Genomic DNA, 17,554 nt, shown 5'->3' on the forward strand with positions numbered 1-17,554 from the left:
TTGGGGGAGGGGGGGGGGGGGGGAATCACCAACAAAAAAGGGCACCTACAAAGGAAAGTCTCAATGCCAAAAACAACAACATTGAACTCAATAAAATAGCGCCTACCATTTCATATTTCTAACTAAAACGTATAGGTGGATGGGTAATCATTAAATATCAAAGCCTAATAAGAAATAGCATGGGAGAGGGGATAAGTCGAAGGTGCATATCGTAAAACCTAGAGGGGCGTTATGAGCTCTGACCTCTGTAAGAAGTATTGAAAAAAAAAATGAAGGCGCTCATTTCGCTTACTCGATCCCTCCCTTAGCCAGTACATATCACTCATGGTATGATAACGAACAATGCATATCAAAACTGCAACGATATCCCATTTACTTCCTCGATATTGGTAATTGTCTGTGTTTGTGCGTGGGTGTAAGGCTTGTGTGTGTGGGGTTTGTGCATGAGTGTGCTTTGTGCATGTAATTTGAGGAGGTTTAACAGGAAGGGGACATCGTCTTTTGATCCTGAAATCCTGTTATGTATATCATGTGATCATGACGGATGCAATTTTGTAAATACATTATGAGTCATACAGTGTACATATACAGTAGTTGGTCCATTTAGTAGCAGGCCCATAATAACTTTGACTACACACGTTGCATTTTGAATGGGGAATTGTGCTGTTGTATGTGGGTAAATATTCGAATATTATGTTCACTTATAATCATATACTGTTAAGATAAAGGGAGAGCATCATCGTGAATGTTTGTCATTACAAAATATCACATGATTAGAGGGTGATACAAAGTGATAATGGCTGCCGCAGCAAAAGCTAGGTGTAATGTTTTCAAAGCTCTTTGGGAGCGCATGGAGACTTTATATTATGCGCTATCGAAATGGGCTATTATTATCATTATATCTGACAACTGTTTGATCTTGTCAGTTTTAGGATGACATTTTGAGCACGCAACAAATGACGCAAGTACTAGGCTTTTACACATATACATATACTATCATGTATTCATGCTTGGGAGCAATTAGCCTGGATAACGTTTTAATCTTATTTGACTTTTTGGTTCTGTTAATTACGTAATCGTCTTTTATCCAAAAGATCATGGGTTGAAACCAAATCGATGATACGATTATAATGCCCTTTTGGAAAGGCATGATTCCTCCATTTCACACATTTGGGATTTGAAAAACAGGTTCCCCTGGACGGTTGCACGTTACCAATCAACAAACCGTGCTTTCTCTATAATTATCCACAGGTCAGAATATATCAGAGACATGGCATTCTCTGAGCAGCAAGATACGTCTGGGCAACTGGTCCAGCTTTCAAGTGCGAACATCGGATTCGCCCTGGATCTTTATCAAACTCTTCAAGATGAACGGAGAGGTACAAATCTGTTCTTCTCCCCTCTCAGCATATCGACCGCTCTGGCTATGACACAGCTAGGAGCCCGAGGTGATACAGCTACTCAAATCGCTGATATCTTCCGTTTCAATCAGATAGATCAAGATAAACTTCATGGAACATTCAAAGAGCTAAACAACTTGCTTTACCAAACAGATTCCGGTTACAAACTTCATTCCGCCAACAGGCTCTATGGCAAATCTGGCTACAACTTTGTTCAGTCATTTGTTGAAGAAAGTGCTTCCTATTATGGAGCAGCCATAGAGGCGGTAAATAACTTTGCAGCTCCAATTACCACTCAATCAATCAATGATTGGGTCTCAAAGCAGACCGAGGATAAAATCAAAAACCTGATTGCTCCTGGAATCCTAAATGATCTAACACGCCTTGTCCTGGTGAATGCCATCTATTTCAAGGCGAACTGGCAATCAGAATTTTTAACCTTCGATACTACACAGGATACATTCAAGGTTTTCGATGAGAGAGAGAAGGTTCCGGTGAGTCTAATGATTCAAGAGGGAAGATTTGCTTTGGCTGTTGACAACACCAATGACTGTCTTGTGCTAGAGATGCCTTACAAAGGCCACAATATGAGTCTATTGATTGCTCTTCCCACCAAAGATGATGGCCTTGGTCAACTTGAGACGAAGCTCTCTGTGGACGTCCTGCAATCCTGGGACGCAGGGCTCAAATCAAGAAAAGTGAAGGTACTATTACCAAAGTTCAAACTAGAAGCAACATTCCCACTGAAGGAGGTTTTGAAACGAATGGGAATGCCCGACGCTTTTGATGAGGATAGGGCTAACTTCGAAGGCATCTCAGGTGATAGAGAGTTTCATATCTCTGCCGTCATCCACAAGGCCTCTGTTTATATCAATGAGAAAGGGAGTGAGGCAGCTGCTGCGACGGCTGTTATGATGTTGGACGGATGCCCTCTACCAAGTGAACGTAAGAAGCTGTTCCTGTTTCGAGCAGACCACCCATTTCTCTTCATGATTCGTCACCGGTCGACGAAATCGGTCCTTTTCATGGGACGAATGATGGATCCCTCCTAGATTTTGACCGCCATGTTCACGCTTTGAAAATAATTACATTTTCTGTTTTGGCAGTTTAATCGAATAAGCAAAATCAAAGACTTTCCACGCTTTAGAAGTAATCAAATTTGTCTGTTTTGGCAGTTTAATTGAATAAGCAAAATCAAAGACTTTCCACGCTTTAGAAGTAATCAAATTTGTCCGTTTTGGCAGTTTAATCGAATAAACAAGATCAAAGACTTTCCACGCTTTAGAAGTAATCAAATTTGTCTGTCTTGGAAGTTTAATCGAAGAAACAAAATCAAAGACACTTCACGCTTTAGAATTAATCAAATTCGTCTGTTTTGGCAGTTTAATCGAATAAACAAAATCAAAGACTTTTCGTTCATTACGACGTTTTCTGAGCCACGCAAATAGCCTAGTGTTGATTAATTACTTGATATATTCTATATTGTGTATACAATCAACAAATGCTTTTGGGATGAACTCTATAAGCTTGTTACCATTATCTATTACTTTTGAGAGATAAACTGTTTATTAATCAGGCCATGACGTCATAATATAAATGTTTCTCACGTTATGATACCCATTGTCTCTTTTTCTTCAGACGAGAATCAAGTAATCGTTGATGGATAGAGGTCACTGCTATCGTATGCCGATTACCACAGACTGGTTATATTGGTTTTAATTATTGCTATACAACACACTAAACATAGAACCCAAAATTTGAAATTATTCAACAGTATTAACAAGGGAAAATGCGTATGATTAAAAAATATGGGAGTGATTGATTTTTTTCTTCTTTTCAACAATGTATTGTAATTTAACAACTAAGGGGTTACATAACAAGCGCGTAGCAAACTATATTCTTGACATATTATTATTATTTTGGGTAAAAAGATTATTCCTATACGGTACTCCCTTTTTTACACATTAGCCAGCCCATGGAATTTTTATTGGAAGAATGCGTCATAAACAATAAAAACATAGGTACCTGACTAAAATTCAAAAGTAAATACCTGAAAATCCCATTTACATATTAAGTAGCTTTGTTGAACTTGACGGATACTTTATTGCTCATTTACAGAATTTATTATGTGTGCAAATATTTGAACGGTATGATCATATAACCTTGTACCCACTGACAAAAATTTAATCAAACAATATATCTTGAATATATATCATGGAAGAAGGAAAAACTCAGCGTGTACGTGTAGATATACCGAAACAAGCGATGTCCGTATGTTCATATAGGCTATTTTCATTTTTTAGTTTATGTGTTTGAATCGTCAAAATGTACCTGCGATTCTTCAGAATTCTGTCCTATAGGCTTTTACGAATCAGTCGGGTCACGGTCCCTGGAATCGGAAAACACATCCCATGAGGACCACAGTTGACCCTGATTCAACATACTTGGAGACACCGTACACAAGATTGTGGAAATTTACAGCCAGCACGCCGCCCCGCGATCCGGCTGTTTAGCAATAGCCTTGTAGGCATGTACAATTAAAGCATTATGAACTGAAAGAAATCGAATCAACTAAATTCAATTAATATCCGGTGGTGATCTAATGGTGAATATTTGAAAGATACGTTAATGTAATGTCATTGTTTATCTTGAATGTAATAAAATGTAGTTTTAAAATGGAAATCTTTCTCTACGAAATGTCTGTCTGTATCTTCCCCTTTCGATAAATAAAATGTAGTTTTGAAATGGAAATTTTCCTCTACAAAATGTCTGTCTGTATCTTCCCCTTTCAAAACCTAACACCATCATGAACATCGTCTCTGGCATTTTTTCTTGTTTCTTTTATATATTTCACCGGGTTTTATTTTCTATGTTTTCTTTTTCTCTTCATTTTCCCTCCATAAATGTCTTTTTTTCTCCAGTGACCCACTAGCTGGATATAGGACTTTCACTATAACTGCATCTAAATATTGGAATAGACTACCCTTAATATTCAGGCAATCACCATTTGTCCCTTCATTAAAAAAGGGACTTAAAACATTTCTCTTTTGTAATCCAGATTTTTAGGATTCTGTAAGTTTTCATTTTCATTTTCTGTAGAATTCTTCTTGTTGTAAGCACTGTTGGGGCACACCTAAAACAAGAGGAAGGAATGAAAAAAGACACTTATGAGAATGGGAAATGGGCACCCATCATAGATTGATAGGGGCATTTATAAGAATTAAAAAGGGGCACTTATATAAAAGTAAAATGTACATTAGTTGAAAAAGGGGCACCCATCAGATTTTAATAGGGGCATTTATTGGAGATGAAAGGGGGCTTTTATGAAAAGGGGGAAGTAGCTCTTATTAATAAGAAAAGAGGCACATTTTAAAATAAAAGGTGCACTTATCAGAGATGAAAATTGGTAATCATGAGAAGGGGTAGGGGCACTTATAAGAAGGAAAATGAGCATTTATTAGAAAGGTAAAGGGGCATGTGTCAAAAATAAAAGGGGCAGTTATTAGAGGTGGAAATATTGTGCTCTACTCCATTGAGTAGTTGATTTATTGATATTATTCCTTCGGATTTTTTGGTTATAAACAGCCTTCTGAGTGCAACATGTGACTGCTGGAGAAGAAATGGGCCACCCGTAACCGATATGGTCCTTCTCCCCGACCAAGTATTGTACTCAGAAACCGAGAGAAATGTATACAAGTCATCAAGAAGACACAATACGGTATTTAGAATCCATGAATAGTCGAAGAGAAGCAAAATAGAAGACTGTGAAAGTGTAAACGTGAATGTTTCTAGGAAAAATGTCGACTTGTGAATTTCAAAAAGTTTAAAAAATAAACGTCGTCGTATTTATTAATAGTATTATTCAAATAACATGCCAGAGAAATTGAACTCAATAAAATAGTGCCTCCCATTTCATATTTCTCACTGAAACGTATTGGTGAATGGGTAAATCATTAACTATCAAAGCCTAATAAGAAATAGCATGAGAGAGTGGATAAGTTGAAGGTGCACATCGTAAAACCTAGAGGTGCGATATGAACTCTGACCTCTGTAAGCAGTATTGAGGAAAAAACATGAAGGCTCTCATTTCGCTTACTCGAACCCTCTCTCAGCCAGTACATATCGCGCATGGTATGATAACGAACAAAGCATATAAAAACTGCAACAATATCCAATTTTCTTCCTCGATATTGGTAATTGTCTGTATTTGTGCGTGGGTGGGAGGTTTCTGTGTGATTAGTGCGTGTATTTTTTGGCGGTTTGCCAGGAAGGGGACACGGTCCCGTGATCCTGAGATCCTGTAATCATGTGCAGGGGCGGCGATTTCTTTTCATGACCGGGGGGGGGGGGGGGGAACGAAATGCGGGGAACGAGGGAAGAGTGACGTAATGAGCAAAAACTTTTTTTTTTTGGGGGGGGGGGGAGAAAAAAAATCCGCATCACCACCGCTCTTACATTTTACTTGCAGGCCCCGCGGAACGTTTTTCAAAGTTGGGGGGGGGGGGGGGGGGGGGGGGGGGGGGGGGGGGGGATCTAAGTATTTTCGATCAGATAGAGCAAATCAAGTGGGACGTAAATTAGCGCGGGCTCTAGGGGCAAAGCCCCGGCGGGGTCAACGGGCGGAGCCCCATGGAGCTCAGAATTTTTAGCCCTTTAATTAGGGTCAGATCAGCATATTTTGATACCTTATTTGTGACACTTGCATGCAGGTCACTAATCGGAATGGGGTCCAGGGGGCGAAGGTCCCTTGGCGGGATCTAGGGGGCAGAGCTCTCGGAAGCTCAGGGTTTCAGGCTTTTGAATATGGTCAGATGAGCACCCGGTGGACCGCTTAGGGCACTGGTTGGGTCCAGGGAGCGGAGCCCCCAGAAGCTCAGGGAAAATCATGCCATTTCAGCAACATTTGTAAATAAGTCACTGGTATCGAATTAGAAATAAACCACGTTTAAATGTTATCGGGTGGGGAGGGGGGGGGGGGGGGGGGTAACTGCCCCAAGCCCGAGTGAGTGAGCATAGTGAACGAGAGGGGTGAAGGTGACGAAAGTGACTACCCCCTCACAGGTTTTGAAGTTTTTGTATTACAAAATTATATTCCTAGGGTATGAAAACAAACATTATATTTTTTTCACACTTCACCTTTTTACAATATTTACATTTTGAAGGATATTATGCGAGGGAGCATAGCTCCCGAGCTAGAAGATTTTTGTATTTGTATTTGTCTAAACGCCGCACTCTTGGGCCCTCCAAAGCCCAATAGCAGTCTTTAGTCAGTATTTGCTGTACATTATTTTTTAGCACTTTTTCAAATTTTCCGGGGGGGGGGGACGACCCCCCTACAAAAATTGAGGGGGGGGGGGGGGACGTGTTCCCCCTCCCCCCGGGATCGCCGCCCCTGATCATGTGAACATGTGATCATGACGGATGCAATTTTGTAACTATATTATGAGTCGTACATGTAGTTGGGCCATTTAGTAGGAGGCCTATAATAACTTTGACTACACACGTTGCATTTTGAAGTGAGTTGTGCTGTTGTATGTGGGTAAATATACGAATATTATGTTCACTTATAATAATATACTGTTAAGATAAAGGGAGAGCATCATCGTGAATGTTTGTCATTACAAAATAGCACATGATTAGAGGGTGATAAAAAGTGATAATGGCTGCCGCAGCAAAAGCTAGGTGTATAATGTTTGCAAAGCTCTTTGGAAGCGCTTGGAGACTTTATATCATAATGTGTTATGCGCTATCGAACGGGCTATTATTATCATTATATCTGACAACTGTTTGATCTTGTCAGTTTTAGGATGAAATTTTGAGCACGCAACAAATGACGCAAGTACTAGGATTTTACACATATACTATAATATCATGTATTTATGTTTGGGAGCAATTAATTAGCCTGGATAACGTTTTTATCTTACTTGACTTCTTGGTTCTGTTAATGACGTAATCGTCTTTTATCCAAAAGATCATGGGTTGAAACCAAATCGATGATACGATTATAATGCCCTTTTGGAAAGGCATGATTCCTCAATTTCACACTTTTGGGATTTGAAAAACGGGTCCCCCTGGACGGTTGCATGCCTACTAATCAACAAACCGTGCTTTCTCTGTAATTATCCACAGGTCAGAATATATCAAAGACATGGCATTCTCTAAGCAGCAAGATACGTCTGGGCAACTGGTCCAGCTTTCAAGTGCGAACATCGGATTCGCCCTGGATCTTTATCAAACTCTTCAAGATGAACGGAGAGGTACAAATCTGTTCTTCTCCCCTCTCAGCATATCGACCGCCCTGGCTATGACACAGCTAGGAGCCCGAGGTGATACAGCAACTCAAATCGCTGATGTCTTCCGTTTCAATCAGGTAGACCAAGATCAACTTCATGGAACATTCAAAGAGCTAAACAACTTGCTTTACCAAACAGATTCCGGTTACAAACTTCATTCCGCCAACAGGCTCTATGGCAAATACTTCGTTCAGTCATTTCTTGATGAAAGTGCTTCCTATTATGGAGGAGCCATAGAGGCAGTAAATAACTTTGCAGCTCCAACTGCCACTCAATCAATCAATGATTGGGTTTCAAAGCAGACCGGAGATAAAATCAAAAACCTGATTGCTCCAGGAATCCTAAATGATCTCACACGCCTTGTCTTGGTGAATGCCATCTATTTCAAGGCGAACTGGAAAACAGAATTTCGTGCCAAAAATACTACAAGGATAAATTCAAGGTTTTCGATATGAGAAAGAAGGTTTTCAAGAGAAAGAAGGTTCCGGTTAGTCTTATGAGTCTAAAGAGTAGATTTTATTTGGCTGTTGACAAAACCAATGACTGTCTTGTGTTAGAGATGCCCTATGAAGAAAACAATCTGAGTCTATTGATTGCTCTTCCCACCAAAGATGATAGCCTTGGTCAACTTGAGACGAAGCTCTCTGTGGACGTCCTGCAATCCTGGGACGCAGGGCTCGAATGGAGAGAAGTGGACGTACTATTACCAAAGTTCAAACTAGAAGCAACATACCAACTGAAGGAGGTTTTGCAACGAATGGGAATGCCCGACGCTTTTGATGAGGATAGGGCTAACTTCGAAGGCATCTCAGGTGATAGAGAGTTACACATCTCTGCCGTCATCCACAAGGCCTTTGTTGATATCAATGAGGAAGGGAGTGAGGCAGCTGCTGCAACGGCTGATGAGATGAGGTATGTGAGCTATTCAATTCCACAAGGAGAACGTGAGAAGCCGATCCTGTTTCGAGCAGACCACCCATTTCTCTTCATGATTCGTCACCGGACGACGAAATCGGTCCTTTTCATGGGACGAATGATGGATCCCTCCTAGATTTTGATCGTCCACGCTTTGATAAATAATTACATTTGTCTGTTTTCGCAGTTTACTCCAATAAACAAAATCAAAGACTTTTCGTTCATTACGATGTTTTCTGAGCCACGCAAATAGCTTAGTGTTGATTAATTCCTTTGTTTATTCTATAGTGTGCATGCAATCAACTCTATAAGCTTGTAAACATAATCTATTACTTTGGAGAGATAAACTGTTTATTAATCATGCCATGACGTCATAATATAAATGTTTCTTACGTTATGATACCCATTGTCTCTTTTTCTTCAGACGAGAATCAAGTAATAGTTGATGGGTAGAGGTCACTGCTATCGTATGCCGATTACCACAGACTGGTTATATTGGTTTTAATTATTGCTATACAACACACTAAACAAAGAACCCAAAATTTGAAATTATCCAACAGTATTAAGAAGGGCAAATGCATAGGATAAAAAAAATATGCGAGTGATTGAAAAATAAATATATACAACAATGTATTGTAATTTAACAACTAAGGGGTTACATAACAAGCGCATAGCAAACTATATTCTTGAAATATTATTATTATTTTGGGTAAAAAGATTATTCATATACGGTTCTCCCTTTTTTACATATTAGCCAGCCCATGGAATTTTTATTAGAAGAATGCGTCATAAAAAAATAAAAACATAGGTACCTGACTAAAATTCTAAAGTAAATACCGGAAATCTCATTTACATATTAAGTAGCTTTGTTGAACTTGACGGATACTTTATTGCTCATTTACAGAATGTATTATGTGTGTAAATATTTGAACGGTATGATCATATAACCTTGTGCCCACTGACAAAAATGGAATCAAACTATATATATCTTGAATATATATGGAAAAATGAACAACTCAGCGTGTACGTGTAGATATACCGAAACAAACGATGTCCGTATGTTCATAAAGCTCCGTTTTAGATGTAGGTATATTTACCAATTAATAATAACAGATTCAAAGAAGCTGTTAATGAAATTAGTATTGAATGCCCATGTTGTGATATGCATGAGTCTGGTGATGAATTCTATTATGTTTTTGTATGCCCTTTTTTCTGAAAGGAAAGAGAGTTATATTTAGGTCGCAAAGTAATAGTTAAACGCCCTTGCACATCACACATGTTGAATTTATTTTTATGTTCCGGTATAGGACAGCTGAAGAAATTAGTACTCTTCTTAAGGATAATAATGTCATATTTTGCTGGTCTATATACAGGTAAATCTGAACAATCCAATCATATGTCACCCATAAAAAGGAATGTTACAACCCGAAGTGGTAGGTTAATTAAGCAACCAACAATTCTTGATCTGTAGTACAGTCTTTCTTTAGGTCAAGTATAGTTTTGATGGTTTGTTTGTTCTTTTGTTCATTTTGTTGTTAGTATACTTTTTGTTTTTGTTTGTCTTATTACATTATATTCCATTATGTTTTTGTTTGTCCAATGGATGATTATGCCGTATTTTGTTAGTCTGCATAAATCTTAACAATCCAATCACAACTTACTTACATGTACAAAAATGAAACTTATAATTTCTTATATAGTTAAGACAATAATGTATTTTTTTAAAATAATTTTTTGTTTTGATCTTTCTTTTTCTTCGTGTTTGTATTTAGATTGTTCATGTGGTATTCTCCACTTTTCATGTATGCTTGCCATATTGTATAATATTGTATTTATGTTTAGCATAGGCTAGGTTTAGATCATTCCTATTTATCGTTATACTTTTATATTGTTGTTTTGTTGTATTCTGTATTCTTTGTATTATTAAGCTTTGTTTGTATTCTTTATTATGTATCATTATCATGACATGTACATGTGTTGTACTCTCATACCCCAGACGGGGGTCGAATGAGTCAATAAATTCTATTCTATTCGTATATGTTCATTTATTAGTTTATGTGTTTGAATCGTCAAAATGTACCTGCGAGTCTTCAGAATTCTGTCCTATAGGCTTTTACGAATCAGTCGGGTCACAGCGCCTGGAATCGGGAAACACATCCCATGAGGACCACAGTTGCCCCGGATTCAACATACTTGAAGACACCGTACACAAGATTGTGGTAATTTTCGGCCAGCACGCTGCCCCGTGATCCGGCTGTTTAGCAATAGCCTTGTAGGCATGTACAATTAAAGCATTATGAACTGAAAGAAATCGAATCAACTGAATTCAATTAATATCCGGTGGCTCTACTGGAGAATATTTGAAAGATATTTTAATGTAATATCATCGTTTATCTTGAATCTAATAAAATGTAGTTTTAAAATGGAAATTTTTCTGTGCAAAATGTTTGCCTGTATCTTCCCCTTTCGAAACCTAACACCACGTCGACTCTGGCATTCTTTCTTGTTTCTTTTATTTACTGTATTTCAACGGTTTTTTTCTATGTTTTCTTTTTCTCTTCATTTTCCCTCCATAAATGTCTTTTTTCCCTCTTAATATTTCACTTAAGCTATTCATTTGTATGCATTTGGCGAGGATCGTAGGCAGGGGCGGCGGATCGACTTCCATGGTTTGGGGGAGGGGGGGGGGGGGAGCACCAACAAAAAAGGGCACCTTCAAAGGAAAGTCTCAAAGCATTACACCGTTTTACGGTTAGGGGCGCCATTTTAATTGGCTTTGAAAACAAAGCCAATGACCTAGAGGTCATGTATTTATGCGTAAATTAAGATTGCGCCCATGCAAATTATGATGGTATCACTGCCTACGCGCTGCGTTGTGCGCGCACATCATCATTTGCATGGGCGCAATCTTAATTTACGCATACATACCACTGACCTCAGGTTATTGGCTTTGTTTCAAAGCCAATTATATGTCTGCGCATGCGCAATGATGTAACCGTAAACTGGTGTATTGAAATTGAACTCAATAAAATAGTATAGTATTAATGACTGCTTTGAGAGAAATAGTTGTTTTTATTCGTTCAAGGGAAGGTTAGAATTGTGCTATTGCCCGAGGCGTGCCGAGGGCAATAGCCCAACTGTAACCTTCCCGAGAGCGTACAAAAACAACTATTTCTCGAATATTAAAGCAGTCATTAATACTTTTATATGCCAAAAAAAAATGAGTCGACTTGGGACACCACAATATCTAGTTAATCTGCACGGTTGTTTTTTATGTAGTATGAGTAGACTAAAAAATAAAAAATAATTTTTTTTTGTCGAGGATTCGATCTCTTGCGCACCAACGATGATGTGACTAAAAGCACGGCCTTAGACCGCTCAGCCATCGCGCACTGATACCAATTCTATCAGTTTTCTCTGATATATACATTAAAATGGATTGAAAACGGCTTCGCGTGCTGGATGCTTCGCGGCAGCTCTATTAAACGGGCCCTTCTTTTACTTTTGCAATGCACTGACACGAACTTAAATTAAGATCTATCGGCAGATGTTGTTTTTGGAAGTATATTTTCGTCTTCATGTCAACAATGCAAGATAAAATTGTCGGTAAGATCGATCGAGATTCAATTGTATTGAAATTACCGACCAATTCATCGCACACGTACGGTATCCTCGATCGCTCAGACCATTTTTTTAACATGTAAACCTATGGGTATTTCACCGAGACTAAACTTTTTTCCCGGTAACCATGGTTACTGGGATTTTAGATCTATTTTTTAGAACTATTACATGGGTTTGGAATTTTACCGGGAATTTTACAGGAATAGTTAAAGTTTATGAATGCAATTTCGACCAATCAGATGGCTGGATTTCTTAAGTGAGGTATATAATGCCTACCATTTCATATTTCTCACTGAAACGTATTGGTGAATGGGTAATCATTAACTATCAAAGCCTAATAAGAAATAGCATGAGAGAGGGGATAAGTTGAAGGTGCACATCGTAAAACCTAGAGGGGCGATATATGAGCTCTGACCTCTGTAAGCAGTATTGAGGAAAAAAAATGAAGGCTCTCATTTCGCTCACTCAAACCCTCCCTTAGCTAGTACATTATCACGCATGGTGTGATAACGAACAATGACAGGAAGGGGACATGGTCGTTTGATCTTGACATCCTGTTATGTATATCATGTGATCATGACGGATGCAATTTTGTAAATATATTATGAGTCGTACATGTAGTTGGGCCATTTAGTAGTCGGCCTATAATAACTTTGACTACACACGTTGCATTTTGAAGTGGAATTGTGCTGTTGTATGTGGGTAAATATTCGAATATTATGTTCACTTATAATAATATACTGTTAAGATATTAAGGGAGAGCATCATCGTGAATGTTTGTCATTACAAAATATCATATGATTAGATCAGAGGGTGATACAAAGTGATAATGGCTGCCGCAGCAAAAGCTAGGTGTAATGTTTTCAAAGCTCTTTGGGAGTGCATGGAGACTTTATATCATAATGTGTTATGCGCTATACAAGAACGGGTTTTTATTATCATTATATCTGACAACTGTTTGATCTTGTCAGTTTTAGGATGAAATTTTGAGCACGCAACAAATGACGCAAGTACTAGGCTTTTACACACATACATATAATATCATGTATTTATGCTTGAGAGAAATTAGCCTGGATAACGTTTTTATTTTATTTGACTTCTTGGTTCTCTTAATAACATAATCGTCTTTACAATTATAATGCCCTTTTGGAAAGGCATGATTCCTCAATTTCACACTTTGGGAATTTGGAAAAACGGGTCCCCCTGGACGGTTGCATGCTTACTAATCAACAAACCGTGCTTTCTCTATAATTATCCACAGGTCAGAATATATCAGAGACATGGCATTCTCTAAGCAGCAAGATACGTCTGGGCAGCTGATGCAGCTTTCAAGTGCTAACATCGGATTCGCCCTGGATCTTTATCAAACTCTTCAAGATGAACGGAGAGGTAAAAATCTGTTCTTCTCCCCTCTCAGCATATCGACCGCTCTGGCTATGACACAGCTAGGAGCCCGAGGTGATACAGCAACTCAAATCGCTGATGTCTTCCGTTTCAATCAGACAGACCAAGATCAACTTCATGGAACATTCAAAGAACTAAACAACTTGCTTTACCAAACAGATTCCGGTTACAAACTTCATTCCGCCAACAGGCTCTATGGCAAATCTGGCTACAACTTCGTTCAGTCATTTCTTGAAGGAACTGTTTTCTATTATGGAGCAGCCATTGAGGCGGTAAATGACTTTGCATCTCCAATTGCCACTCAATCAATCAATGATTGGGTCTCAAAGCAGACCGAGGGTAAAATAAAAAACTTGATTGCTCCCGGAACCCTAAATGATCTCACACGCCTTGTCCTGGTGAATGCCATTTATTTCAAGGCGAACTGGAAATCTAAATTTTATGCCGAAAATACTACTCATGATACATGTACATTCAAGGTTTTCGATGAGAGGTATAAGGTTCCGGTGAGTCTTATGAGTCAAAAGGGAAGATTTGCTTTGACTGTTGACAACACAAATGACTGTCTTGTGCTAGAGCTGCCTTATGAAAGCCACAATCTGAGTCTATTGATTGCTCTTCCCACCAAAGATGATGGCCTTGGTCAACTTGAGACGAAGCTCTCTGTGGACGTCCTGCAATCCTGGGACGTAGGGCTCAAATCAAGAAGAGTGAACGTGCTATTACCAAAGTTCAAACTAGAAGCAACATTCCAACTGAAGGAGGTTTTGAAACGAATGGGAATGCCCGACGCTTTTGATGAGGATAGGGCTAACTTCAAAGGCATCTCAAGTGAAGAAAGAGAGTTTTACATCTCTGCCGTCATCCACAAGGCCTTTATTAATGTCAATGAGGAAGGGAGTGAGGCAGCTGCTGCAACGGCTTTTGTGATGGCAGGAGGCGGTCCACGAATAGAACGTGAGAAGCCGATCCTGTTTCGAGCAGACCACCCATTTCTCTTCATGATTCGTCACCGGTCGACGAAATCGGTCCTTTTCATGGGGCGAATGATGGATCCATCCTAGATTTTGACCGCCATGTCCACGCTTTAAAAATTATTACATTTTCTGTTTTGGCAGTTTAATCGAATAAGCAAAATCAAAGACTTTCCACGCCTTAGAAGTAATCAAATTTGTCCGTTTTGGCAGTTTAATCGAATAAACAAAATCAAAGACTTTCCACGCTTTAAAATTAATCAAATTTGTCTGTTTGGGCAGTTTAATCGAAGAAACAAAATCAAAGACACTTCACGCTTTAGAATTAATCAAATTTGTCTGCTTTGGCAGTTTACTCGAATAAACAAAATCAAAGACACTTCACGCTTTAAAAATTATTACATTTTCTGTTTTGGCAGTTTAATCGAATAAGCAAAATCAAAGACTTTCCACGCCTTAGAAGTAATCAAATTTGTCCGTTTTGGCAGTTTAATCGAATAAACAAAATCAAAGACTTTCCACGCTTTAAAATTAATCAAATTTGTCTGTTTGGGCAGTTTAATCGAAGAAACAAAATCAAAGACACTTCACGCTTTAGAATTAATCAAATTTGTCTGCTTTGGCAGTTTACTCGAATAAACAAAATCAAAGACTTTTCGTTCATTTCGACGTTTTCTGAGTCACGCGAATAGCCTAGTGTTGATTAATTACTTGATATATTCTATATTGTGTATACAATCAACAAATGCTTTTGGGATGAACTCTATAAGCTTGTTTCCATTATCTATTCCTTTTGAGAGATAAACTGTTTATTAATCAGGCCATGACGTCATAATATAAATGTTTCTTACGTTATGATACCCATTGTCTCTTTTTCTTCAGACGAGAATCAAGTAATCGTTGATGGGTAGAGGTCACTGCTATCGTATGCCGATTACCACAGACTGGTTATATTGGTTTTAATTATTGCTATACAACACTAAACATAGAACCCCACATTTGAAATTATCCAACAGTATTAACAAGGGCAAATGCATAGGATAAAAAAATATGCGAGTGATTGAAAAATAAATATATACAACAATGTATTGTAATTTAACAACTAAGGGGTTACATAACAAGCGCATAGCAAACTATATTCTTGACATATTATTATTATTTTGGGTAAAAAGATTATTCATATACGGTTCTCCCTTTTTTACATATTAGCCAGCCCATGGAATTTTTATTGAAAGAATGCGTCATAAAAAAATAAAAAAGTAGGTACCTGACTAAAATTCAAAAGTAAATACCTGAAAATCTCATTTACATATTAAGTAGCTTTGTTGAACTTGACGGATACTTTATTGTTCATTTACAGAATTTATTATGTGTGTAAATATTTGAACGGTATGCCGGATGATATAACCTTGTGCCCACTGACAAAAACTGAATCAAACTATATATATCTTGAATATATATATCATGGAAAAATGAAAAACTTAGCGTGTACGTGTAGATATACCGAAACAAACGATGTCCGTATGTCCATAATGCTTCATATAGGCTTTGTTCATTTTTTAGTTTATGTGTTTGAATCGTCAAAATGTACCTGCGAGTCTTCAGAATTCTGTCCTATAGGCTTTTACGAATCAGTCGGGTCACGACGCCTGGAATCGGGAAACGAATCCCATTAGGACTACAGTTGCCCCGGATTCAACATACTTGAAGACACCGTACAAAAGATTGTGGAATTTACAGCCAGCACGCCGCCCCGCGATCCGGCTGTTTAGCAATAGCCTTGTAGGCATGTACAATTGAAGCATTATGAACTGAAAGAAATCGAATCAACTGAATTCAATTAATATCCGGTGGCTCTACTGGAGAATATTTGAAAGATATTTTAATGTAATATCATTGTTTATCTTGAATCTAATAAAATGTAGTTTTAAAATGGAAATTTTTCTGTGCAAAATGTTTGTCTGTATCTTCCCCTTTCGAAACCTAACACCACATCGTCTCTGGCATTCTTTCCTGTTTCTTTTATATATTTCAATGGGTTTTTTTTTCTTTGCTTTCTTTTTCTCTTCATTTTCCCTCCATAAATGTCTTTTTCCCTCTTAATATTTCACTCAAGCTATTCATTTGTATGCATTTGGTGAGGATCGTAGGCAGGGGCGGCGGATCGACTTCCATGGTTTGGGGGAGGGGGGGGGGAGCACCAACAAAAAAGGGAACCTACAAAGAAAAGTCTCAAAGCCAAAAACAACAACATAGAACTCAATAAATAGCGCCTACCATCTCATATTTCTAACTAAAACGTATTGGTGGATGGGTAATCATTAACTATATATTACATATTAAGTAGCTTTGTTGAATTCGATACTTTATTGGTCATTATACAGAATGTATAACGTGTGTAATTATTTGAAAGGTATGATCATTGAACCTAGTACCCACTGACAAAAATTGAATCAAATTATATACATTTTGTATCTTGCATATCATATCATGGAAGGATGAAAACTCAGCGTGTACGTGTAGATATACCGAAACAAACGATGGCCATAATGTTCATAATGCTTCATATAATTATGTTCATTTACTAGTTTATGTGTTTGAATCGTCAAGATGTACCTGCGAGTCTTAAGAATTCTGTCCTATAGGCTTTTACGAATCAGTCGGGTCACGGCGCCTGGAATCGGGAAACACATCCCATGAGGACCAAAGTTGCCCTGGATTCAACATCCTCGAAGACACCCACCGTACAAAAGATTGTGGTAATTTTCGGCCAGCACGCCGCCCCGCGATCCGGCTGTTTAGCAAAAGCCTTATAGGTATGTACAATATGCATAATGAACTGAAAGAAATCGAATCAACTGAATTCAATTAATATCCGGTGGCTCTACTGGTGAATATTTGAAAGATACTTTAATGTAATGTCATTGTTTATCTTGAATCTAATAAA

The 17,554-nt window shown here is 38.2% G+C and overlaps 2 protein-coding genes across 2 annotated transcripts; both read left to right on the top strand.

Moving 5' to 3' along the window:
- Nucleotides 1–609: 609 nt before the first annotated feature.
- LOC115917949 (leukocyte elastase inhibitor-like) lies at nucleotides 610–3,407 on the top strand. The gene is made up of 2 exons (XM_003730927.3): nucleotides 610–676; nucleotides 1,252–3,407. Exons 1-2 carry the CDS (start codon nucleotides 651–653, stop codon nucleotides 2,450–2,452), a joined length of 1,227 nt encoding a protein of 408 aa, XP_003730975.1. The 5' UTR covers nucleotides 610–650; the 3' UTR covers nucleotides 2,453–3,407.
- Nucleotides 3,408–7,533: 4,126 nt separating this feature from the next.
- LOC115918051 (leukocyte elastase inhibitor-like) lies at nucleotides 7,534–16,546 on the top strand. Its single transcript, XM_030993093.1, has 2 exons — nucleotides 7,534–7,862; nucleotides 13,824–16,546. Exons 1-2 carry the CDS (start codon nucleotides 7,549–7,551, stop codon nucleotides 14,695–14,697), a joined length of 1,188 nt encoding a protein of 395 aa, XP_030848953.1. The 5' UTR covers nucleotides 7,534–7,548; the 3' UTR covers nucleotides 14,698–16,546.
- The last annotated feature ends 1,008 nt before the right edge of the window (nucleotides 16,547–17,554 follow it).

The sequence above is a fragment of the Strongylocentrotus purpuratus genome, unplaced genomic scaffold, assembly GCF_000002235.5.
Source record: "Strongylocentrotus purpuratus isolate Spur 01 unplaced genomic scaffold, Spur_5.0 spur5_contig_847, whole genome shotgun sequence".
Taxonomy (NCBI): Eukaryota; Metazoa; Echinodermata; class Echinoidea; order Camarodonta; family Strongylocentrotidae; genus Strongylocentrotus; species Strongylocentrotus purpuratus.